Below are 27,731 nucleotides of genomic sequence, written 5' to 3'. Positions count from 1 at the left end.
CTATCCAGAGCGGAAAGTCTGGTGCATCCCAATTGCATCGGCTCCTCTGAAGGATATGAAGGAGAACCATAGCCGAATTGAGAACTCTGATGGGGTACAGGACAAGCGGATAAGGCAGTGGAACAAACAAAGAATTGACTCCCTCAGCGGAACCCGATACACTGGAAACAACTCGGAGCCCCTCCGCCCTCTCACGACGACGTTCCCGAAGCCGGTTGTCAATCCCGATGGCCAGAACGATAAGCTCATCCAGAGTGTCAGGGTTGTCCCGGGAAGCCAGTGCATCCTTGAGAACCTCAATGAGTCTGTTCAGAAAGGCTGAGTGAAGTGCCTCTGTATTCCAACAGCTCTCAGCAGTGAGCGTCCGAAAGTCAATGGCGTAATCAGCTACGCTCCGGCTGCCCTGCCGAAGCGCAATGAGTCTTTGAGCAGTGTTCCTGCCACTGATGGGGTGATCGAAAACCCTCTTCATCTCCTGGGTGAAGCTTTGCCAATTAAAACAAATGTCTGATTGCTGCTCCCATATGGCTGTGGCCCAGGCCAGACCCCGTCCTGAGAGCAAGGACATAACGTATGCCACTCTGGAACGCTCGGTCGGAAACGTTGATGCCTGCAGCTCGAAGGCCAGTGAGCATTGGAGCAGGAACCCACGAAACCTTCCAGGATGCCCCTCATAGCGCTCCGGTGCCGGGAGATGAGTCTCCCGAAGGTAGGAAGATGCTGAGCTGGTAGGGAGTGGAGGATTAGGAACAGCCACAGGTGCAGCAGCAGTTGCTCCTGCCTGTCCTGTCTGCAGAGCGGACACAAGAGTTCTTAAATCCTCCTACAATGTCTGCAGCCATGCCTCATGGCGACCAATCACAGTTCCATGGTGTGTGAGAGCCGACCATAAATAGTGGAGTTCGGAATGTTCCTCGGATGACTTAGAAATCTCTGATGGGTCAATTGTAGGCTTAGGTCTACTATAACAATAATGCTAGTACGAACTCGAACCCAGGCACAGAGAAACACAGCAAGCAGAGGTAAGGGTAAAAACAGAACTTTTACTTAGAGTCTTAACAGAAACAAGGCAACCAGGTGAACAGAGAAGGTAATTAAACACAGGTGAATCTAAAAAGTAATAATCAGGGTATCCTGGAAACTAGAAAACAGGGTAAGGGTGCCCTCCAGCGGTAATCTAAGGAAACAACAATCCAATAACACAGAAACTGTGACAGGGACTATACCTCCAGGAGAGGTGTCTCTTGCTCCACTTGTTCTGGGCAACCAGAGCTCGTCTCCTGCGGCCCACCATCACCTCCGTCTCAGACAGGTCTGGGAGAGAACACCTCGGGGTCTTCATCAGGCCCAGGGTAGCTTGGTCTGATCAGGGGAACAGAAACAGATGTACACATTCATATAGAGTCATAAACTAGTGAGCATGTCCATCCATTACATTTCTTATATTGTTTTAGCAGAAAACAACAAAGGCAAAGACAATGTGTTCAACACACACACACACTAGGGTTGGCAGAAATATCAGCCCACAGACAGAAGTGCGAGATTGAACTTCACTCAACTTTCTAGAGCAGTGGTCACCAACCTGTCGATCGTGATCGACTGGTCGATCTCCAAGGCATTCCTAGTCGATCGCCAAACATTTTTGCGAAAAAAACCTATTGGCGGTAGGTGCACCCGATTCAGTTGCCCTGTGAACAGGTGAACAGTTGCAATTTTGAACCATTTCATGTGTCTGAAGGTACAAACTCTGCCTTCCCGGCGGGCCCAGAGAGTAAATCAGGTGCACAATAGGCTTACCGCTGGCTAATCGGATGGCTCAGATGACTGTGTCTGCAGTAACATAGCAGGCGTAAAGAAAGCTACAGCAAAGTTAATACTGTGAGATTTCGAAACATTTAGAACCATGACTAGAGACAGACTGTCAACGAACACAGCAAAGAGATGTGAGTTCATGTTTAAGTTCTTACTCAGCACTGTCAACACTTTGTATTCAACACTTCTATGAGCCATAAAATGTGCGTTCTTCCTATTTCCACTCAGTGCTACAACAAGCACTGCAGCAGTAATGAATGAGTAGGAACGTGTGTCTACAGGCATGCGTTGTTGTTATTATTAGTGGCTTGGCTCTTTTTTAATATCGAGTAATATTTCAATATTTCATATTTCATTCATCTCTGTTAATAGTGCCAACATGAATTTGTCCATGAGCCAGAAATAATCAAATCAAATCAAATTTCATTAGTCACATGCGCCAAATACAGCAAATACAAATTGCTTACTTATGAGCCCCTAACCAACAGTGCAGTTTAAAAAATATGGAAAAGAATAAGAGAAAAGTAACACGTAATTAAAGAGCAGCAGTAAAAATACAAATATATACAGGGGGTGCCAGTACAGAGTTAATGTGCGGGGGCACCGGTTAGTTGAGGTAGTATGTACATGTAGGTAGAGTTAATTAAAGTGACTGTGCATAAATGACAACAGCGAGTGGCAGTGGTGTGGAGGGGGGGGGGGGGGTGGGGGGTGTCAATGCAAATAGTCTGGGTAGCCATTTGACTAGATGTTCATGAGTCTTATGGCTTGGGGGTAGAAGGGGCTGTTTAGAAGCCCCTTGGACCTAGACTTGGCACTCCGGTACTGTTTGCCGTGTGGTAGCAGAGAGAACAGTCTATGACTAGAGTGGCTGGAGTCTTTGACAATTTTTAGGACCTTCCTCTGACACCCCCTGGTATAGAGGTCCTGGATGGCAGGAAGCTTGGCCCCAGTGATGTACTGGGCGGTTTGCACTACCCTCTGTAGTGCCTTGCGGTCGGAGGCCGAGCAGTTGCCATACCAGGCAGTGACGCAACCAGTCAGGATGCTCTCGATAGTGCAGCTCTAGAAACTTTTGAAGATCTGAGGACCCATGCCAAATCTTTTCAGTCTCCTGAGGGGGAATAGGTTTTGTCGTGCCAGTTTCACGACTGTCATAGTGTGCTTGGACCATGTTAGTTTGTTGGTGATGTGGACACCAAGGAACTTGAAGCGCTCAACCTGCTTCACTGCAGCCCCATCGATGAGAATAGGGGTGTGCTCGGTCCTCTTTTTCCTGTAGTCCACAATCATCTCCTTTGTCTTGATCACGTTGAGGGAGAGGTTGTTGTCCTGGCACCACACGGCCAGGTCTCTGACCTTCTCCCTATAGGTTGTCTTGTTGTTGTCGGTGATCAGGCCTACCACTGTTGTGTCATCGGCAAATTTAATGCGGTGCGACTTGAGTTTCGCCATCATCTGGAAGACAGTGTTCCTTTTTGGTCATTGTCAGTGGAGGAAAAGGAGAGCGGAGGGATGTTGAGAGGCGGACCCTAAGTCTGCTGCTCTCTCTTTCCTCTGAGACTGACCATCAGATGCAGGCACCATCAGCCCAGTAAAATAAAAATGAAAAGCAATTGATTTAAATGTATGCTCACTCAGCTGTGCTTCACAAGTAATGCTAGAAAGGATTTATTATCGCTGTGATCATATAGCCTACCTCAAATTTTTAAATATAATTTTTTTTAAATCTTCCAAACTACAGTGCATTGGCAGGGAAATTCAAGCAAAGCCAACATGCGGTGATAATGTATTGGGGCTCCAGCTTACTGCACCTCATTGTTACAGTACTGTTTTTAATTGGTTAATGTTGCATAGGCTTACGCTTTTTAAGTCATGTAAAAAAAAAATCTGAGCGGCAGGTCTCGGCTTGCATTTTGACTCAAAGTGATTTTGACTCAGAAAAGGTTGGTGCCCACTGTCCTAGAGTTTTCCCTGTTAGCACTATTAACGTTTCCCTTTACTGTGACAATTGTGATCGAATCTGTGCAATATTAGCCACTTTCAATGCAACATACCAAAACAAAATGAACAATGCAAGGGATTTTATTGTCGGCAGAATGCATCGGAGTAGGATTCTATTGCATTGACACGCACTACTCAGCCCATACTCTACTCAAATCAGTGCGGCATAAACAATCAGAGCTGCAGTAGGGCTATATGCAAATAGACCATTGCCATATATGAATCTGTGCCATTTACTTTGAACTGGACTGTGTTTACAGCATGAGCGGTCGTGAGTAGATGCGCTTGTTTTGAGATCAAAGCGAGAGCTGCATGTAGCCACGTGTGCACATTTTGTTCATATCCTTTACTAGTTAGTGAGAATCCCAGTTATAGATCATTTGTAGTCAGCAATTAGGTAGTGATTGCTTCCTACAAGAGCACAAAACCTATACATTTGTAGACACCTTTGAAAATTTAGTCAGATAAAGAGCTTTTTGTGTCTTCAAGGGGCAATGTTGTATTTTGAATCAGGCTTGAAAAAGCTAAGTAGCAATTGGCAGAGGGTTGCATAATTTGTCTGATTGTCTGTAATAATGGTACGGGAATAATAATGCATTTTATTTTGTAAAGTAGTTTCTTGCATCAAACAACACAACAACATTTTCAGTCACCTCCTTGTCTGAAGGACAAGGTGATAAACAGGTTAATGTCAAACCCTGAATGTTTTTTTCAAAAAGTTTCATGGAATGTAGGCCTATAATTGAACACCCCACATTGGCTGCTACTGTAGGCTGAATGATGAATGAACAGCTATTTACATAATAAAAAATGATGGGATGCATTTTCTCCATTGTTTTTGATGGTAGGCCACTCTGGTAGGCCTACATTATGATCAAATAGCCACAATAGCCTACATGGCCACTTTTAAAACTGTAACTTAAAGCGAGTACAGCCTCAGTGTTCACAGTAAACGTGCGCCGGAAGTTGAACAGAAATTTCACAATGTTCAAGTTTGGGTTCAGCAGACCTGCAATTTGCTCAGTGGCAAATTTTATTTGAGGGAACATTGGTTTGGCGATATTTGTCATACCGTTTCTGTACAATTCTGGGTTATACGGTATTTCTGAATGTGCACACAAGGGGCACTATTAAAAAAATGAATCTATTTAGGCAACAGTGATCTTGATCCCGAAGGGGATTGAGTGTCACTGCTGTAACCAAGAAGCTTGATCTTGACACCTAGTCACTTATCTAGCAAGTTAGGAAACCAAATGCAGAGCTGGAGCTCTGAGCAGGATATAACTTATTTAACACATCTTAGATGTCTTATAGTTATACTTAACTTATAAGCAGTTGCGTAGCACGCAGCCCCCCAAAAAATACCCCGGTATATGGTATATCGCCCAAGCCTAGCACACACACACGCACACGCACACACACACACACACACACACACACACACACACACACACACACACACACACACACACACACACACACACACACACACACACACACACCTAGCACCCCAGTCTCCTCCAGTCCTCCAAACTTCTGCATGGCTTTGATGGCTTTGGTCAGGGCTTCCTTGGTCTGGAGTTGTCCAGTCACTGGGTCAGGGGGCGGGAGGTACCCATACTTACTCAGCCAATCCTGGAAGACACAACAGGAAGTGTTAAAAGCCATTCCAATCATTCCTGTGAATGTGTGAATGTTTGTATGAATGCAGTTGGTGTTTGTTAGAATGTGTTTATGCGTGTTGCAGGGTTTCTGTTGTGGTGCCGTCCACACACGGTGCTCAGAATGACAGAAATCACATTTAAATTATGGTAATTCATCGTAACAGAACATTCCACTCCTGTAATGAAGCGGACAATAAAACATAATTTTCAAACATTTGCCAGAATGCAATTCGCGGGAAAACTGATGAGAGCAGTTTCATATTTGATCGAAATGAAAATCTCTGTTAGAAACTTAGAAAGAGGGGGAACAAAAGATGCTAAAACTAGGATCGGTTGCTAATATGACTAGGATTATGGACAACGAAGCAAAGTTGATATGAAAAGCAAAAGCACAGGAGAGAAATGGCATATGAGGAAGTCTTTCATAGGTGGCACTTCGAATAGGCTAGGGAAGTCAATTGAAATAAATTTGCCTAAATAATATAATTACTCCGGCCTATACATAAATTTAAAAAAATATTCTAAATAGATGACTTAGCCACAGAGGAATCGAGGAGAATTTTTTTTATAGCTATGGATTGTTTCAAATCACCAGCTTGTAGGCCTACTGTATGCCTATTTGGGAAGCCTGCAATTTGGACAGAACGCGTATCAATAGGCCTAGCTGATTATTAAGTTGCGGCTGTTAGTTAAAAGCATTTAAAATAAGTGTGAAGATAGTGTCTTGAGTATAATTCGAAATTGAGACAAAAGAAGGGGAGGTGTGTGTGGCGAAGATATAGGCAAGTCTCTCTCCAGAGTGGCTCAGCTGTCTACCGCTAATTCTTGCGCATTCACTGTTTCATTGTGTGAATGGTTTGCCCTTTGATTGTTTATTTTTGATCAATTCCCCATTACATATATCACCAGTAGTAAATATATGTAATGGGGATATTGAGTAGCTCAAGTCAAGATATATAGAAAGGCTGAGTAGAGATTAATGCAATTTAAAGAACGTTCATTTATTATATTTTCTACTGTTTTTATTTGTCTGCTTTATGTATTTTGACTTAGATGACAATGGAAGTTATAGGTCTACAGGCTTAGTTCCATGCACTCATTTCTTTAGCAGCCAATGTATCACAGTGTATCGATGTGTCCATATTGGCAGAGCCTGGTGCTCTCGCATTAGTTGAATTTGAACTTTTCAATGTGTACAATTTTAATTCAGATTTTTATGATTAATCCTGTGACAATGATTTTGAGAAACTAAAACGTTAATATTGAAATCAAAATGTTCCACGAAAATGCGCATATGAAAATCATAACTGGCATGTAGATCGGTAGTAATGTTAGGATAAATTGTAAGCTTCCCCAAACTTCCCCAAATTCACTCACCACCTATGAAGTCTTTATAAAATAATTGTCTCCATGTTTCTATGGTCGGATTTGCCTATAAGCTACTTTGAAGCAAGGTAAGATATGTCTCATAATATGAAGTAAAACCTTCAGGTTTTAAACAATTAAGTAGGCCTATGTTTTCAAAATGCATACTGCCTTCAGCTCACATTGTAAAGTGGTGGTGACACACTGATAGCCTGTTGCCTGCTGCCTGCACTTGAATGGTGAATGGGGGGCGTGCTTCAATTACCAGTTGAGAAAACAAAATAGTAGGCCTAGCTCTTTTTAATCGTGCACCAAAACAGGTTTTAACACGTGATTGCATTTAGAATTGGGATGGGCTTATACATCAACCAGCTGAGGAGCTGCAGGAGAAATACCACTCAACATAAGTTCTGTATGCTGTGCACGTGTGATAGTTGTGTTGGATAAATAAGATAGGCTACATGATGACTAACAAAAATACACACAGGCCAATTTAATTCCACTAATTAACCTATAGACCGATAAGCATGACGATCAAATGTATTTCCATCAATGAATAAAAAGCCTTATTTTGCAATGGGATTTTTTTTCTCCCGGTCATTTTGGCCGGTAACAGTTTTATTTATCGGCTTTTATTTATTGCCAGCTTGAATATGTGTGTGTCTGTGTTTCCAGTAAATGCACACTACTCGCACCTAACACTGATGATGAGAGAGATAAATCTCCAGAGAGTTAATCATGTCTGGCTCTAATGAGAGTTCTGACCTCCTCTCTTAAACAGTCATATCCACTCAAGCATTTTCTCCTCCGTCCCTGAGCATGCAGTCAGAGCTGGTTTGGGTTTAAATGGGCTTTTGATCAGCGTTGAGTGATAAATGACTTGGATCGATCGCCAGGAACCCCCCCCCCCCCCTATTGACAACACTCCACATATTCCATTAGTCAAATTGCTTTGTGCTGACACCACAATTCTACCGATGATATGTGCCTCCCCGTCCATGGAATTATTAGAGTTCAGTGCTCCAAACTGCGAAAACTTTCTGGCTAAGTTTTAGGGACTCTAACTTGCACTAGAAACACATCAAGTTACGTATTTTAATCAAAATGTACAACTCCTCCTACCTCGTAAAATACCAAAATTAATCAGATTCAAACCAACTCCCCGAATGAACAAAACTATAAAGTGAGTCACCTGGACTACACTAATCAGTGTGTGTGTGTCTGTGAGTGTGTGTGTGTGTGTGTCTGTGTGTGCACTCGTGTGCGTAAGTGTATGTTTGACATCTCAAATCCTGGAGTGTGAAAGAGAAAAGTGACACTTCTGAAAGCGTTGATTCTGCGAAGGAGGCAGCTGTAAGCAGTGTGTTTGCACCTTAACAGTTCTGTCAAACCAAACCAAAGCACTCTGACTTCCTGCTTGCTTAACTCAGCAGCTAGCTGACAACTCATCACTCTACCACATGTGGACACTCACACACAGCCACTGGCCCAGAGACTCTGTTTACTGTCTGATTTATGGAAGCCAATCTAACACATCTGATAGCTGAAAAAGCTACTAGAGAAAGAACTGAAATGGAAAAATTTGACATCTATAGTAGCTGATTTAGAAGAATGAAGACATCAGCATTTCAGTCGTCTGCTGACTGGAGAGTGGAGAGAATGGAAGATTGTGGGCCGAGGGGTTTTGCTCTGATTCGGGGCGATTCTGCTGAGCTGGTAGGTTCTGTGTCGCCCAATAGTCCAACTGCCACCACACTCCCCAGTTTTTTAATGGATTGGATTCAGTAGAATAACGCATTCGGTGAACTATGAGTGCCTGTTATATAAGTAAGCCTTTTCATACTGTACACTGGCTTGGGCACTCATCATGCTGCCTCTAAGAGACTCCTAATATCCAGAGAGAGAGATGGTGAGAGAGAGTGATGGTGAGAGAGAGAGATGGAGAGAGGACAGTGCTCAGTACTGAGAGAACAGACCCTAAAGGAGGACAACACGTCATCAGAGAGAAAACAGAGTGTGGGATTAAGGAAAGAGGTAATAAGAGAAAGGGAAAGACAGAGTGAGGGGGCGAGAGAAAAAGGAAAGTGAAAGCACAGTGAGAGAGACGGATGCAAAAATGTGTGTGTATTTTGTATTTGTATTTATTAAGGATCTCCAAGGCAGCAGCTACTCTTGCTGAGGTCCAGCAACATTAAGGCAGTTACAGTTGAAGTCGGAAGTTTACATACACCTTAGCCAAATACATTTAAACTCAGTTTTTCACAATTACTGACATTAATGTAACAGCCGTTGAAAGGATGGGACCAAGGTGCAGCGGAGAATGTATTCATCTTGACTTTTAATAGAAAGAATGAACACTTTACAAAATAAACAAAAAAACGACAAGCAACAGTTCTGTCAGGTTATCAAGAACTAAACAGGAAAATAACTACCCACAAACCCCAACGGAAAAACAGGCTGCCTAAGTATGGCTCCCAATCAGAGACAACGATAGACAACTGTCCCTGATTGAGAACCACACCCGGCCAAAACAAAGAAATGCAAACACATAGAAAAAGGGACATAGAATGCCCTCCCAAATCAGGGCGTGATATTTAATCCTAGTAAAAATTCCCTGTCTTAGGTCAGTTAGGATCACCACTTTATTTTAAGAATGTGAAATGTTAGAATAATAGTAGAGAATTATTTATTTCAGCTTTTATTACTTTCATCACATTCCAAGTGGGTCAGAAGTTTACATACACTCAATTAGTATTTGGTATCATTTCCTTTTAATTGTTTAACTTGGGTCAAATGTTTCGGGTAGCCTTCCACAAGCTTCCCACAATAGGTTGGGTGAATTTTGGCCCATTCCTCCTGACAGAGCTGGTGTAATTGAGTCAGGTTTGTAGGCCTCCTTTCTCGCACACGCATTTTCAGTTCTGCCCACAAATTTTCTGTAGGATTGAGGTCAGGGCTTTGTGATGGCCACTCAAATACCTTGACCTTCTTGTCCTTAAGCCATTTTGTCACAACTTTGGAAGTTTGCTTGGGGTCATTGTCCATTTGGAAGACCCATTTTGCGACCAAGCTTTAACTTCATGACTGATGTCTTGAGATGTTGCTTCAATATTGTCACAGGCCGGCTCATAGCCTGTGGCAAAAATGAGTGGACATGAACAACAGGTATTGGCCAATCAAAAGGTTCTTTATTGTAAAAAAATATATATTCACTTTAAACAAAGAAAAAGGAATGAGGTGTGGAAATGTCATAATGTAGGGTGTATGTCAAGTGCATGGATGCATGAATCTGTGTGTGTGAACATGACTGAGTGGAAACTAAGTAAACCTACAAAGGAACAAACAAAACAGGATCATACCTGGAGGAGCAGGGAGAGGGAGAGGGTAGATACCCATTAAATTGCTGGGAGATTATACATGGAGTGTGCGACTTTCTTTATTTTGATAGTTTCTAAAATATAGTATATACATCTGGGATTAGTAGTGCAAGATATGTAAACATCATTATTAAAGTGGCATTAATAAAGTGACTAGTGATCCATTTGTTAGAGTGGCCAATGATTTCAAGTCTGCATGTAGGCAGCAGCCTCTCTGTGTGTGTGATGGCTGTTTAACAGTCTGATGGCCTTGAGATAGAATATATTTTTCAGTCTCTCAGTCCCAGCTTTGATGCACCTGTACTGACCTCGCCTTCTGTATGGTAGCGGGGTGAACAGGCAGAGGCTCGGGTGGTTGTTGTCCTTGATGATCTTTTTGGCCTTCCTGTGACATTGGGTGCTGTAGATGTCCTGGAGGACAGGTAGTTTCCCCCGGTGATGTGTTTTGCAGACTGCACCACCCTCTGGCGAGCCATGCAGTTGTAGGCGGTGCAGTTTCCGTACCAGGCGATGATACAGACCGACAGGATGCTCTCAATCGTGCAGCTGTAGAAGTTTGTGAGGGTTTTAGGTGACAAGCCAAATTTCTTCAGCCTCCTGAGGTTGAAGAGGCGCTGTTGCGCCTTCTTCACCACACTGTCTGTGTGGGTGGACCATTTCAGTTTGTCCGTGATGTGTATGCCGAGGAACTTGAAACTTTCCACCTTCTCCACTGCTGTCCCGTCAATGTGGATAGGGGGTACTCCCTCTGCTGTTTCCTGAAGTCCACGATCATCTCTTTTGTTTTGTTGACGTTGAGTGAGAGGTTGTTTTCCTGACACCACACTCCGAGTGCCCTCATCTCCTCCCCTATAGGCTGTCTCATCTTTGTTGGTGATCAAGCCTACTACTGTTGTGTCATCTGCAAACTTGATGATCGAGTTAGAGGCGTGCATGGCCACGCAGTCATGGGTGAACAGGGATTACAGGAGGGGGCTGAGCACGCACCCTTGTGGGGCCCCAGTGATGAGGATCAGTGAAGTGGAGATGTTGTTTCCTACCTTCACCACCTGGGGGTGGCCCGTCAGGAAGTCCAGGACCCAATCGCACAGGGAGGGGTTGAGACTCAGGGCCTCAAGATCAATGATGAGCTTGGTGGGTACTATGGTGTTGAATGCTGAGCTGTAGTCAATGAACAGCATTCTTACATAGCTATTCCTCTTGTCCAGATGGGATAGGGCAGTGTGCAGTGTGATGGCGAATGCATCGTCTGTGGACCTATTGGGGCAGTATGCAAATTGCAATGGGTCTAAGGTGACAGGTAAGGTGGAGGTGATATGATCCTTGACTAGTCTCTCAAAGCACTTCATGATGACAGAAGTGAGTGCTACGGGGCAATAGTTTTTCAGTTCAGTTACCTTTGCCTTCTTGGGTACAGGAACAATGGTGGCCATCTTGAAGCATATGGGGACAGCAGACTGTGATAGGGAGAGATTGAATATGTCCGTAAACACACCAGCCAGCTGGTCTGTGCATGCTCTGAGGACGCGGCAAAGGAATGCTGTCTGGGCCGGCAGCCTTGCGAGGGTTAACACGTTTAAATGTCTTACTCATGTTGGCTACGGAGAAAGAGAGCCCACAGACCTTGGTAGCGGGCCGCGTAGGTAGCGGGCCGCGTGGGTAGCACTGTGTTATCCTCAAAGTGGGCAAAGAAGGTGTTTAGTTTGTCTGGAAGCAAGATGTCGGTGTCCGTGACATGGTTCTGTTTGTAACTACCCGTGTAGGTTGACCTGAGCCAAGTTGCAGGCACTAGATACAGTTTGAAGCTTTTTCTTGAGTGGGAAGCTTGATGAAAGCCAGTCAATATTTAAATCACCCAGAAAACATAGATCTCTGTTGATATCACATACATTATCAAGCATTTCACACGTTATCCCAACACTGACTGTTAGCACTTGGTGGTCTATAGCAGCTTCCCACAAGAATGGGCTTAAGGTGAGGCAGATGAACCTGTAGCCATATTACTTATTTAACATGAGATCCTCTCTAATCTTTACAGGAATGTGGTTCGGAATATAAACAACAAGACCTCCACCATTGGCACTTCTGTCTTTTCTGTAGATGTTATAACCATGTATTGCTACCACTGTATCCTCAAAGGTATTATCTAAGTGAGTTTCAGAGATTGTCAGAATATGAATGTGATCTGTTACTAGCAAATTATTGATTTCATGAACCTTGCTACATATGTTAACGTGGGCTATTTTTTAGCACTTTTCTGGGATGCTTGATTGTTTTCATTACTTTACTTGGAAGCTTAGCAGACGTAGAAATTATTCTCATGTTATTTATGTTAGTGCAGGGTGAGCTGCACACAGTTGTCGTGTCTTTGGCTATGCCGGATTAAGTGATATGACATGCTAACTTATAAAATGATTTCTCTGTAATTAATATTACCTGATTAAGCTTATCATGTAAATGTAATTAACTAGAAAGTCGGGGCACCACGGAAGAACGTTTATAGAGCCGTTATCTTCCGAATAAACTCTTAAAATACTTTGTAATATTTTACATCGATAGCAGTCAATATTAACCCTTGTTTTATTTTCAGTCTCATAATGAAAGTTGTAAGTTCTTGGCTATCTTCACGAACCCTGGCTAACAAGTTGAATCAGCAATACAAAATTGGGTTTAATTATTTATTTACTAAATACCTAACTAATCACACAGAATTACAAATACACAGAATACAGTGATGTCATACAGAAAACGTCCCGGTAGACGGAACAGATAAGACGGCTGGTTACACAAAGGAAAGGGGGTTGGGCTTGAATGAAAGAGCGGGAAGATTTACGAACAGAGAAACAGCAGCTATGCTATCGTAAATACATTGTCTTATGCATTCTAAATTACCGCCCATTTGGAAAAGGAAAATGCAATAAATATTTACTCTGAGCTGCGCTTCGGTAGATTGGTCGTAGATGCTGGCCGGGTTGGCCAACAGATCTCCCCTGTTTTCGGAAGAATGTCAATGGTGGTCGATTGGATACGTGGTGGTATCTTCGTCTGGTTGTTAGACTGGATCCGTCGTCAGTCCTTTCCTAACCCACGTTAGCAGCGGCCGCTGCTAACTCAACGGCTCGGAAGTAGCACTTCTGTAGTGAATAAGCTCAAAGTTCATACCATTCGCCACCAAAGCTCACGCCGAGGTTGGCTTAGTTCTGTTCTTGACATGTGTGTCCTTCTAACGTAGAGGCTGCAGACCTCACGTACTGGAACAACTGGTTATCTTTTCGTCAAAGGATTATATAGTGGAGAGGGGGGAGGGAGGTGTTTCATCGTTTATAACCCCTGTCTCTTCACAGGGTTGGGCCACTGATCTAGCAGGGCACTTTCCTTATGAAAACCCAAATCTCTCATTCGGAAGCTAAAATTACATTTCATCTCCTAACAAACATTTTCAATATCAAACATTTCAATTGCATAACAATTCCATGTGACTCTGATAACTAGAGGGCGTATACTTTCTCAGATACAGTTTATGTCGTCCTGTCATCAGTCATAATGTCTCAGATGACAACCGAACTGACATACATACTCATTACGTTCCCAAGCATATTTCCAACTGGTTTTATTAACAAAATATGTGGTACCTTTCCCCATTTGTTTGATGTTCCCAGATTCTCTATATTTAACACAGGCTATTCAAGTCCTTCAGTAGATTCAGAGAGGGGAAGTGGTAAAAGGTATTTATGGGGGGGTCATAAACCTTACCCACAGGCCAACGTCATGACACAGTGGACTTCCTACTATGGCACACCACCTCAGTGCTAACAGTATAACTCTGGTTCATAGGCACATGATTACTGCATTCAACAGCGGTAGGATCAGCAGAGGCATTCAGGGCATTTAGAGGGACATACATTTGGTGACTTACATTGTGTCTTCCAACGCCCCTGTGATAATATACATTTGCTGAAGTATTATGACAACTCAGCAACCCAATGGTTGGGATTAACTGAGCTGGGCTTGGGTCATTGTGTCACGACTTCCGCCGAAGTCAGTGTCTCTCCTTGTTCGGGCGGCATTCGGCGGTCGACGTCACCGGCTTTCTAGCTGCCACCGATCTACGTTTCTTTTTGTATTTGTTTTGTCTTGATTTTACACACCTGGTTTCCATTCCGTTATAATTTATTCCCTATTTAACCCTCTGGTTCCCACATGGTTTTGTGCGTGTTTGTTCTTTGTTAAGTGGTCGCTCTTTTGTGTCGAACTGGATTGTTTTCCCTGTATGGAATTAGTTTGTGATTTATTTTCGAGTAAAGTACGTTTTTACTCAGTTCTGTGTCCTGCGCCTGACTCTGTCCTACCCGCTGCACACAGACACTTGACAGAAACACGCTCCTAGATATGGAGTCAGCAGGTACACCCAGTCCTCTGTTACCTATGGAGGAGCGTGTCCAGCAACACGCGACGATGGCTAAAATCTTGGCACTGCCATGGATTGCGTGCTGCACACCATGGAGCAATGGGAGAGAGGGGGTTTTCCACACCTCCATCCACTTCACCCCAACCCACACCACTGTCCACTCCTCCGTCACCTGAACCCAGTGCGATTCGGCTCTCGCTCCCGAGCGCATATGATGGGACGATTGCTGGGTGCCAGGGGTTCCTGCTCCAGTTGGAGCTCTACCTGGCGACTGACCACCCGCCCCCCTCGGGACACGAGAGCGTGTCCGCCCTCATCTCCTGTTTGTTGGGGAGAGCACTTGAGTGGGCCAACACAGTATGGGGGAGAGAAGTCACAGCGTTGGTCCACTATGAGGATTTCACCCTTCGCTTCCGGGTGGTATTCGATCATCCAACTGAGGGGAGAACGGGGGAACGGTTGTTCCATCTTCGACAGGGGATGAGGAGCGCACAGGACTTTGCACTGGACTTCAGGACCCTGGCAGCCAGCGCGGGATGGAATGAAAGGGCCCTGATCGACCATTACTGGTGCAGTCTACGCGAGGACGTTCGTCGGGAGCTGGCATGCAGGGACACCACCCTTACCCTCGACCAGCTGGTGGATTTATCCATCCGGCTGGATAACCAATTGGCCACCCGCGAACGTCCGGATCGGGGCCCGTCCATTCCATCCACCAGCACCTCCGACCCTACACCTATGGAGCTCGGAGGTGCTGCTGAGGGTGACCGGAGGGGGGGCCGTTTCCTGCACCACATGTGGCCGCAGAGGGCACACTGCTGGTCGGTGCTGGGGAGGTTCCCCAGGGAGTCGAGGCAGCAGGTAGGGCACTGGTGGATCATCCCAGGTGAGTAGGCGTTGCGCACGTGTGTGTGTATAGAATTTCCTGAGTTTTCCCCACATTCCCAGCATAAGGCGCTAGTAGATTCAGGCGCAGCTGGGAACTTTATTGACCATTCATTTGCACTTAGATTAGGGATCCCTATTGTTCCTGTTGATGTGCCCTTCCCTGTACATGCCTTAGATAGTCGTCCTTTAGGGTCGGGGCTGATTAGGGAGGTCACAGCTCCACTATGTATGATAACGCAGGAGGGTCATGAGGAGATCGATTCTCCTGCGTTTTCTGTGGTGTTGGGCCTTTCCTGGTTGGCTTATCATGACCCCACTATTTTGTGGCAACAGAGGGCTCTCAAGGGATGGTCACGTCAGTGCTCAGGGAGGTGTGAAGGTGCAACTACAGTGGAGAGTCCAAACCAGGTCTCCACCATGCACATCCCCCCTGAATATGCTGATTTGGCTCTCGCCTTCTGTAAGAAGAAGGGGACTCAACTACCACCCCATCGACGGGGGGATTGTGCAATAAATCTCCTGGTAGATGCAGCACTTCCCAGGAGTCACGTGTATCCTCTGTCACAGGAGGAGACGCCGGCTATGGAAACATATGTCTCCGAATCTCTGGGACAGGGATACATTCGGCCTTCCACTTCACCTGCCTCCTCGAGTTTCTTTTTGTGAAGAAGAAGGATGGAGGTTTATGCCCATGTATTGACTATCGAGGTATAAATCAGATCACGGTGAAGTACAGTTACCCGCTGCCTCTCATACCCAGTATGACAGAGTCATTGCACGGGGCGCGCTTCTTCACAAAATTGGATTTTAGGAGCGCTTACAACCTGGTGCGTATCTGGGAGGGGGGATGAGTGGAAGACGGCATTTAGTACCACCTCTGGGCACTATGAGTATCTTGTCATGCCGTACGAGTTGATGAATGCTCCATCAGTCTTCCAATCCTTTATAGACGAGATTTTCAGGGACCTGGACGGGCAGGGTGTAGTGGTGTATATAGATGACATTCTAATATACTCCGCTACATGCGCCAAGCATGTGTCCCTGGTGCGCAGGGTGCTTGGTCGACTGTTGGAGCATGACCTGTACGTCAAGGCTGAGAAATGTCTGTTCTTCTAACAGTCCATCTCCTTCCTAGGGTACTGCCTTTCCGTGTCAGGGGTGGAGAGGGAAAATGACCGCGTTTCAGCCGTGCGTAATTGGCCGACTCCAACCACGGTAACGGAGGTGCAGCTTTGGTCAGGTAGCGGCTCCCATTACCTCCTTACTGAAGGGGGGACCGGTGCGACTGCAGTGGTCAGCTGGGGCGGATAGGGCTTTTGGTCACCTGAAGGCTCTGTTTACCTCGGCTCCCGTGCTGGCTCATCCTGATCCCTCCTTGGCATTTATAGTAGAGGTGGACGCGTCCGAGGCTGGGATAGGAGCTGTGCTGTCTCATCGCTCGGGTACGCCACCAAAGCTCCGCCCCTGTGCTTTCTTTTCGAAGAAGCTCAGCCCGGCGGAGCGAAACTATGATGTGGGGGACCGGGAGCTGTTGGCTGTTGTCAAGGCTCTGAAGGCGTGGAGGCATTGGCTTGAGGGGGCTAAACACCCTTTCCTCATTTGGACTGACCACCGCAATCTGGAGCACATCCGGGCGGTGAGGAGACTGAACCCTCGCCAGGCAAGGTGGGCCATGTTTTTCACCCGTTTTGTTTTCACCCTATCCTACAGACCAGGTTCCCAGAATGCTAAGGCAGACGCACTGTCCCGGATGTATGACACAGAGGAGCGGTCCACGGATCCCACTCCCATACTTCCGGCTTCTTGCCTGGTGGCACCGGTGGTATGGGAGGTACATTTACATTTTCTTTACATTTAAGTCATTTAGCAGACGCTCTTATCCAGAGCGACTTACAAATTGGTGCATTCACCTTATAATATCCAGTGGAACAACCACTTTACAAAAGTGCATCTAAATCTTTTAACCTGTTAGGGCTAGGGGGCAGTATTTGCACGGCTGGATAAAAAAATGTACCCGATTTAATCTGGTTACTAATCCTACCCAGTAACTAGAATATGCATATACTTATTATATATGGATAGAAAACACTCTAAAGTTTCTAAAACTGTTTGAATGGTGTCTGTGAGTATAACAGAACTCATTTGGCAGGCAAAACCCTGAGACATTTTCTGACAGGAAGTGGATACCTGATGTGTTGTATTACCTTTAAACCTATGCCATTGAAAAACACAGGGGTTGAGGAATATTTTGGCACTTCCTATTGCTTCCACTAGATGTCACCAGCCTTTACAAAGTGTTTTGAGTCTTCTGGAGGGAGATCTGACCGAACAAGAGCCATGGAACGATGATGGCCCATTAGACACCTGGCGCGCGAGTTCATGTTGGGTACCCTCGTTCCAATACGTTATAAAAGAGAATGCATTCGTCCACCTTGAATATTATTCATGTTCTGGTTAAAAAAGGCCCTAATGATTTATGCTATACAACGTTTGACATGTTTGAACGAACGGAAATATATTTTTTCCCCTAGTTCATGAAGTGAAGTCCGGCGGGCTTAGATCATGTGCTAACAAGACGGAGATTTTTGGACATAAATTATGAGCTTTTTTTGAACAAAACTACATTCGTTATGGACCTGTGATACCTGGAAGTGACATCTGATGAAGAGAATCATAGGTAATGGATTATTTACATAGTATTTTCGATTTTAGATCTCCCCAACATGACGGCTTGTCTGTATCGCAACGCGTATTTTTCTGGGCGCAGTGCTCAGATTATTGCAAAGTGTGATTTCCCAGTAAGGTTATTTTTAAATCTGGCAAGTTGATTGCGTTCAAGAGATGTAAATCTATAATTCTTTAAATGACAATATAATATTTTACCAATGTTTTCTAATTTTAATTATTTAATTTGTGGTGCTGACTTGACTGCCGGTTATTGGAGGGAAACGATTTCCTCAACATCAATGCCATAGTAAAACGCTGTTTTTGGATATAAATATGAACTTGATAGAACTAAAAATGCATGCATTGTCTAACATAATGTCCTAGGAGTGTCATCTGATGGAGATTGTAAAAGGTTAGTGCATCATTTTAGCTGGTTTTATGGTTTTGGTGACCCTGTCTTTGAATTGACAAAACATTACACACAACTCTTGTAAATGTACTGTCCTAACATACTCTAAATTTATGCTTTCGCCGTAAAACCTTTTTGAAATCGTAAAACGTGGTTAGATTAAGGAGATGTTTATCTTTCAAAGGGTGTAAAATAGTTGTATGTTTGAAAAATTAGAATTTTGACATTTATTTGGATTCAAATTTGCCGCTCTTGAAATGCACCTGCTGTTGATGGAGTGCACCACGGGTGGGACGCTTGCGTCCCACCTAGCCCATAGAGGTTAAGGGGGGGGTTAGAAGGATTACTTTATCCTATCCCAGGTATTCCTTGAAGAGGTGGGGTTTCAGGTGTCTCCGGAAGGTGGTGATTGACTCCGCTGTCCTGGCGTCGTGAGGGAGCTTGTTCCACCATTGGGGTGCCAGAGCAGCGAACAGTTTTGACTGGGCTGAGCGGGAACTGTGCTTCCTCAGAGGTAGGGAGGCGAGCAGGCCAGAGGTGGATGAACGGAGTGCCCTTGTTTGGGTGTAGGGCCTGATCAGAGCCTGAAGGTACGGGGTGCCGTTCCCCTCACAGCTCCGTAGGCAAGCACCATGGTCTTGTAGCGGATGCGAGCTTCGACTGGAAGCCAGTGGAGAGAGCGGAGGAGCGGGGTGACGTGAGAGAACTTGGGAAGGTTGAACACCAGACGGGCTGCGGCGTTCTGGATGAGTTGTAGCGGTTTAATGGCACAGGCAGGGAGCCCAGCCAACAGCGAGTTGCAATAATCCAGACGGGAGATGACAAGTGCCTGTTGTCCAGGGTCACACCAAGGCTCTTAGCACTCTGGGAGGAGGACACAAGGGAGTTGTCAACCGTGATGGCGAGATCATGGAACGGGCAGTCCTTCCCCGGGAGGAAGAGCAGCTCCGTCTTGCCGAGGTTCAGCTTGAGGTGGTGATCCGTCATCCACACTGATATGTCTGCCAGACATGCAGAGATGCGATTCGCCACCTGGTTGTCAGAAGGGGGAAAGGAGAAGATTAATTGTGTGTCATCTGCATAGCAATGATATGAGAGACCATGTGAGGATATGACAGAGCCAAGTGACTTGGTGTATAGCGAGAATAGGAGTGGGCCAAGAACAGAGCCCTGGGGGACACCAGTGGTGAGAGCACGTGGTGCGGAGACAGATTCTCGCCACGCCTAGACGCGGACATCGAGCGGGCGTTACGTACAGAGCCCACTCCCACTCAGTGTCCAGTTGGGCGTCTGTACATTCCGTTTGATGTCCGCGACCGTTTGATCTGTTGGGCCTACACGTCACCCTCCTCTGGTCATCCTGGCATCGGTCAGACAGTGCGCTGTCTTAGTGGGAAGTACTGGTGGCCCACTTGAACTAAGAACGTGAGGGTTTATGTTTCCTCCTGCTCGGTGTGCGCCCAGTGCAAGGCACCTAGACACCTGCCCAGAGGGAAATTACAACCCCTACCCGCTCCACAATGGCCGTGGTCACACCTATCGGTGGATTTCGTGACGGATCTTCCTCCGTCACAAGGAAACACCACGATCCTGGTCGTTGTGGATCGGTTTTCTAAATCCTGCCGTCTCCTTCCTTTGCCCGGTCTCCCTACGGCTCTACAGACTGCGGAGGCCCTGTTCACCCACGTCTTCCAGGACTACGGGGTGCCTGAGGATATAGTTTCTGATCGGGGTCCCCAGTTCACATCTAGGGTCTGGAGGGCATTTATGGAACGCCTGGGGGTCTCGGTCAGCCTCACCTCAGGTTTTTTTACCCCGAGAGTAACGGGCAGGTGGAGAGAGTTAACCAGGATGTGGGTAGGTTTCTGCGGTCCTATTGCCAGGACCGGCCGGGGAGTGGGCGGCGTTCATCCCCTGGGCAAAGATGGCCCAAAACTCCCTCCGCCACTCCTCCACTAACCTATATCCTTTTCAGTGTGTACTAGGTTATCAGCCGGTCCTGGCACCATGGCATCAGAGCCAGATCGAGGCACCTGCAGTGGATGAATGGTTTCGGCACTCGGAAGAGACATGGGACGCTGCCCATGTGCGCCTGCAACGGGCCATCAGGCTGCAGAAGGCGAGCGCCGACCGCCACCGCAGTGAGGCCCCGGTGTATGCACCTGGGGACCGGGTCTGGCTCTCGACCCGAAACCTACCCCTTTGCCTGCCCTGCCGGAAGCTGGGTCCGCAGTTTGTGGGGCCATTTAAAGTCCTGAGGAGACTGAACGAGGTTTGTTATAGGTTACAGCTCCCCCCTGATTACCGTATTAACCCCTCGTTCCATGTGTCTCTCCTCAGGCTGGTGGTGGCTGGTCCGCTCCAGCAGGCTGAGGTGCGGGAGGTTCCTCCGCCCCCTCTGGACATTGAGGGGGCCCCGGCGTATACTGTGCGAGCCATCACGGACTCAAGGCATCAGGCGAGGGGCCTTCAGTACCTCGTGGAGTGGGAGGGGTACGGTCCGGAGGAGAGATGCTGGGTGCCGGTGGAGGACATCCTGGAACCTTCCTTACTGCAGGAATTTCTCCTTCTCCACCCGGATCGTCCTGCGCCTCGTCCTCCGGGTCGTCCCCAAGGCCGGTGTCGGCGCGCTGCTGGAGCCGCACGTCAGGGGGGTGTACTGTCATGACTTCCGCCGAGGTTAGTGCCTCTCCTTGTTTGGGCGGCGTTCGGCGGTCGACGTCACCGGCTTTCTAGCCGCCACTGATCTACGTTTCTTTATCTTTTCTTTTTTGAGTAAAGTACGTTTTTGCTCAGTTCTGTGTCTTGCGCCTGACTCCGTCCTACCCGCTGCACACAGACACTTGACACATTGATAAGTCATTGTCTCAATGCAGTCTTATAATGCTGTGATAATTTGGGTGGATCCCATCCTCCTTATAAAATGAGCTTTGTTTCCAGAAGGTATCAAAATGGTCAATAAATGTTAACACAACAGAGCTGCAATAGTCACGCAGCCAGTTATGGAGGGCTAAAAGTCCGCTGAAACGTTCAATGATATGATTTAGGGAGGGCACGGGGCCAGATATTATGGGCCTTTGTTGGTGTCAAGTAGAGACCCAATCAGTTCTTTAAAATCCATCTTCAACTGTTCTGAGTTGCCCTTCATAATGTCATTGAATCCTATATGAACTATGATAGACTCACTTTCCTGATGCAGGTTTAAAATGTTTGGGAGCAGCTTATTGATGTCCTGTACTCATGCTCTTGGATAGCACAAAGTTTTTGCTCCAGCGACTGAGACATTTCTCACCATTGATCTGCCCAATACAATGGCCGGAGAAGGGGATGGAGAAATCTTCCCATTCCTACCCCCCACACAGTTTGTGGAACCTTTCACGGGCCCATGAGAAGCAGGATAGCGTGCACCCGCAGCTCCCAGCGATAGGTCCAGACTTCCCACAGCAGGCAGAGCCCTGTCAGATCCAGAGAGAGGGAAAGGAGCCGAAAATAGACGACAAAGCCGCTGCTGGAGTCAACGTAGTTGGAGGCAGTCCCAGCGATGAAGGCACAGGTACATCAGTCACCAGGGTGGCAAAGCTATTCCTCATGTCAATCTGCTCCGGACCTTTCGCAGACACTCCAGTCCACTTAGCAACATACCACTGCCTTCGGTTTCCACAACTTGTGACATGGGACCAGCCCTGGTTGGAGCGATCATCTTGCTCCACTACGTGATGGAGGAGGAGAAGCAGATGGAGATGACTTCCTTGGCAGGCAAGTTCCAGGTAGCACGGGCCATTCGGAGAGGGACAGGTGATAAGGTGGGATACATCCATCAAGCCCGAGCGCTGTCCAGCCACAGGAGTTGAGAACAAAACAAGTTCCAATTTGCATTTTCCCTGTAAGTTCATGCAGAATTGCTTGCTAAGGATAGTCACCTCATTCCTGTAATCCTCTGCAAGCAAACAATTTCTGCATTGGAACTACAGATTGTCAATATTGTCCCGGACAAGAGAGTAATAAACACAGATTATACAGCGCTGGAAATGTTTGTGAGCTATTGCAGGCAAAATGGGCTCTATTGCAAGCTAGCTAGCTAGCTGGCTAGTTGGCAACAGGTTTTGACACAAACACTTATGAACCAAATAAAACTAAGGAAGCAACAGGTCGAGGCGCAGGAGGTATCCGAGTTTGTGACAGGGGTGTGTGTGTGTGTGTGTGTGTGTGTGTGTGTGTGTGTGTGTGTGTGTGTGTGTGTGTGTGTGTGTGTGTGTGAGTGAGAACACTGTGTAGAAATCTGTGATGATGCAGCAGGAGGACAGTATAGATCAGGCCTAGGCAACTCCAGCCCTCGGAGACCTGATTGGTGTCACACTTTGCCCCAGCCCCAGCTAACACCCCTGACTCCAATAATCAACATTCAGTTAAAAATGCAATTAGTTTAAATCAGGTGTGTTTTCTAGGGATGGGGGAAAAGTGTGACACCAATCAGGCCCCCGAGGACTGGTATTGCCCAGGCCTGGTATAGATAGTGGAGGCACGACTCTTCAATCACTGACCATCAACACAACAGACTCAGAGGAGGACATGATCATACAACAGTTACACCACACTGTTCTGACCCTCGGATGGAACAACGACTGGACATATGTTACCATCCGTGGAGACATGCTGATATCAGGACAGATGTCACGTTAGGGTCAAGATGTTTTCCTGGGAAGGTCACTTTTCCTGGTTATGTTGACATATTAACTAACCAGCAGGACTGAAAGAGTGACAACTCTCCTCTCCTCTTCTCTCATCCCAGTCTCATGTTGACTGTTCTGGGCTCCACTCCCTGCTTACACTGTTTGTGTGTTAACTGAGCTTCCAGCTGTGTCTCTGTATGGAGAGAGAGCTCACTCTCTCTGTGTGTGCACATATGTTCGTGTTTCTATGTGAGTGTGTGACAGTTTCTCTTTCTCCCTCTCTCTTTCTGTGTGTGTGTGTGTATGTGTGCATGAGTTTGCGTTTCTATGTGAGTGATTGATTATATTATAGTTCACTCTTGATTGATTATAGTGATTACTGTTACCATTCGATGATGCTATATTTTTATAACGATTATTATCACCATAAGTATTTATCCTGGTCCAGCCACTTTAACCCCTGTTGACATGTACATTCCTTCCTCAATCACTCCAGTAGCCCTGCACATTGAAATAACGGAACTGGCACTGCACGGCATATAAGACCTGTACATACAGTAACTGCATTCTCCTGTTTCTTTTTATTTCATATTTCCTACTCTCGCATTTAACATGTCTTATTTCACACATTTTATTGAATGTGTTGTTATCTGTATTACTAACTTCTATTGTGCATTGTTTGGAAAGAGCTCGCAAGATAAGAATTTTACTGTACTGTTTTACACCTGCTGAATCCTGTGCATGTGTTTGCGTGTGTGTGTGTGTGTGCGTGTGTGCATGTGAGCTCTCCACCTCCCGCTGGCTTGGAAATCGATGCATGACGAGTTATAGCACACTCCGTGGCATTGCCCTGGCACAGTTATCAACTCCAGTGTGGCTCTTTAAGAAGTGGAAGATGAGATCCCTCTCACCAGCTACAACACAATACAGCCACACACACACACACTACACCAGGCCACCTACCCTGCAACAGTCCTCACACCTGCTTATCCAGCTCTAAAAAAGTGTATGATTAAAAGGCTAGGACAAACACCAGCATACACCCTTGAGAATCAGAGTTATACACCACTGGACTGATAAAGGGAATACGAATATAATGCCTGTCTGGATATGGGATTTGACTCAATCACAGCACAGATGATTTCACCCTATATCATCAGTCCATCAGTCTAGCAATGAGAAAACCATCTTCCAACAAATCAGTGTAAGGGACAGACAGGCACTTTGCCCAAGAACCACTCTCCTTGGGTTACTTACAGTAAGATACCAGCAGTCCAAGTGTTTGTGTGTGTGTGTGTGTGTGTGTGTGGCAGAGAGGAAGGTCAGTGTTGTGCAGTGTCAGGAATCCTGAACGATGTAATCTATCTAACTGTCGGGTGGTAGTGGGGCGTATGGGTGACTGTGATTACCTGTGTGTGTGTGTGTGTGTCTGTGTGTCTGTGTGTGTGTCTGTGTGTGTGTGTCTGTGTGAGCAAAATCTCAGGAAAGGGATGGGTATGTCTTCACTAATAAGCACAAAAGCCAATGTATTTACACCTCAAGCCAGATCAGAGGTGGAGAGAGAGAGAGAGAGAGCCTGACCTCCAATAACAAGGCTGGTTCTCTGTTCCCAGACAACCTTGTAGACAACGCATCAAAAACCAACTGCAATGTTGATGGTTGTTTATAATTGATTGGACTTAAAAAGCGTTCAGCTGTAGGCCAAAACAAAAAACTGTGTGTGTCTTTGTCCTTGTGTGATTAGTGTGTACAGTATTTTATTCAGACCTGGCTGCTGCTGTTGCCTTATGGAATCTCATCTGACCTCTGGGCTCTCTATTGACGAAACAAAGCAGACAAATCGATCCTCCTGGATTTGTCCTACCTTCTGCATCGGTCTTCCACTATCTTATCATTCCCTTACATCCTTCTCTCTCTCTCTCTCTCTTCCACTATCCTACAATATCTCCCTTCCCTCTGTCTTCTCTGTCTGCCAGTTGTACCTGGCATGATGTCTGGCTCTGTGCCACCTGATGCAGTAAAAGGTTAATATGCAGATTGGATATGGGGGAGAGACACAGGGGCTTCATCCATCCATCGGCCTACTGCATGTAGAGTGAAAGAGCACCCCTGAGGTTTGACACTGTAAGGAGATGGTAAAGCGAGGAGGTGCTAACGACACCAAACCCTGCTACTGTCTCAGAGTAATAAGTCCTGGCTGCAGAAACACACCTCTGAAAGATGCAGTAAAATCAATGGGTCTTCCTTTCTTCAGGTCTGTCTGATTCATTAATGTAAAGAACCCAGAGAGAGGTAGGAGACGCTGGCCAGAATTCCAAAAATCCCATCTCAGCCGATCCCAAAGGGGGATCCAGTGGCAACACTGTCAGTCTACCAGCTAGGCCTCAGACCTTATCTCAGAAACAGTCAGTCTGTCCTGAGCAACCTCCTACGTCCCCCTTATACTCCCCTCGCTCCCCTGGCCCCCCTCTTTACCGGCAGAGTTGCCTAGCAGCCATGAGAGGAGCAGGGGGAAGGAGGGAAGGGGAAAAGGAGAGTGAGATGGGGAAGTTTTCTCAGTCCTCTGGGGGAACCTGTCCATGTCTTCCATGTCTTCCATGTCTTCCATGTCTTCCATGTCTTCCATGTCTTCCATGTCTTCCATGTCTTCCATGTCTTCCATGTCTTCCATGTCTTCCATGTCTTCCATGTCTTCCATGTCTATGAAGATATCTGATGCTGTACTGTAACTGTACAGGGCCTGCCTACTGCCTATTTGTTGGTCTTTTACCAGCCCCTTGGCAACATGTGTGTGTTTTTACATACTGTTTCTACATGTTATTTGTCATACAAGACCAGATAAAGTAGAGCATATATAAAACAGGTGGTGAGAAGCAGTATAGTGAGGCAGAGGCAGTGCTGGTAGAGTATGTATAAAACAGATGGTGAGAAGCAGTATAGTGAGGCAGAGGCAGTGCTGGTAGAGTATGTATAAAACAGGTGGTGAGAAGCAGTAAAGTGAGGCAGAGGCAGTGCTGGTAGAGCATGTCTTGCTGTCCTAGCTCTCTGATCACGTCTCAGACTTCCAGTCACACACTGGAGAGGAAACACTTCCCTGTTCCCTCTAAACTCCCAATCCCCCTGAGAGCCTGCTAGGCTCTACACTGCTGGACCCTATCACTTCCAGGGTCACGGGTCAAATTGAGAGCCTGGTCGGACGGATTTGGCAGATTAAGGGAGCATATGGCTTAAAGGGACACCCAGAAGGTCTGTAGAGGATACTGGTGGATACTGTGCTCCCCCGGGTTGTTCTGAGACCTTGGACATGCTTTAGACCACAGAGTCAGAGTGGGCTTCAGAGCAGGCAGGGGACACAGACTAGCCCCTGGCTGTGAGAACACACACACACACACACACACACACACACACACACACACACACACACACACACACACACACACACACACACACACACACACACACACACACACACACACACACACACACACACTCCCCCCAGGCATCCCCGCACACACTTCCATGTGGAGTTTCAGTCCACAGACTGTAATATTTGGGGTTATAGGTTTTTCCTTTATTCCGCTGTGAAAGTAAAATAAAACTACTTTCCCTCTTTTCTCTGTGTAATCCCTAATCTCACCAGTCACCAACAGTAATCCTAATCGTCTAAAAACATGCAGCGGAGCATGATACAGTAGGGACCCGAAACAGACGTAGGAAAAAGAAAAGTGCTTGTTTCTTCCACTTTTTCTTCCTCTTTATCCCTCTATCCAGCTGCACATCTGCTGGATGTCTCATGTATATTGGCATGCTCTGATAAACAAGAGTGATGTCATAATTAGTGAAGCTCCCCATGAGAGAGGGAAGGGAACATTTAGAAGAAATGAGAGTAAATAGAGAAGAGGGAGAGGTAGAGGCAATAAAGAGATAAATAAAGAGAGACAGAGACAAAGGGAAAGACAGAGAGATATATAGAAAGGGGGAGGAGGAGGAGGAGGAGGAGAGAGAAAGAAAGAAAGAGAGAAACCCAAGTCTTAAACAGAGCCTTGTATTTAGTTCCAGTCCCTCCTGGTGTGGATTAGGTCACTGACAGGATCACATTTAACACATGTTGTCAGATGAGGCGGGGAGATTCCATTGGACAACAAGGGAGGACTCTCACATTGAGCTCCGAGAGGTCAAAGTGCACAAGCCTGCCCCTTCCTCCTCCGTCCTGCCACCCCACTGTAACTAGTCAGCTGGTCCTACTCACCATGCCACCACACCCGCCACGAACAGCGGGACCTGTTGTGTCCCCCTCTGATGACCTTCTCCATCCCACAATGCTCCTCTCTGTGGGGCCCTCAGGACCAGCTGCAGACCAGGGCTCCTTCATCTGCCTTATTGACAGGAAGTGAATCATCAAGCCAGACTCAACCCCTGACCCCTCTGTCTCTCATAGTACTTCCTAGCCCTCAGTAGCCGTGTTGG

General features: G+C 46.3%; 1 protein-coding gene across 1 annotated transcript in view; it reads right to left on the bottom strand.

The window, feature by feature from the left end:
* Nucleotides 1-27,731, bottom strand: part of mmp17a (matrix metallopeptidase 17a) — a 98,909-nt gene that overhangs the window by 46,837 nt on the left and 24,341 nt on the right. The window contains exons 2-3 of the mRNA XM_014134286.2: nt 5,319-5,451; nt 1,227-1,362 (exon numbers count right to left, since the gene is read on the bottom strand). Coding sequence (XP_013989761.1) covers nt 1,227-1,362; nt 5,319-5,451 — 269 coding nt within the window. The remainder of the gene's footprint in view (nt 1-1,226; nt 1,363-5,318; nt 5,452-27,731) is intronic.

The sequence above is a fragment of the Salmo salar genome, chromosome ssa01 (assembly GCF_905237065.1).
Source record: "Salmo salar chromosome ssa01, Ssal_v3.1, whole genome shotgun sequence".
NCBI classification, from domain to species: domain Eukaryota; kingdom Metazoa; phylum Chordata; class Actinopteri; order Salmoniformes; family Salmonidae; genus Salmo; species Salmo salar.
Note: the sequence above shows the minus strand (reverse complement) of the source record. Positions and strands in the feature narration are given on the sequence as shown.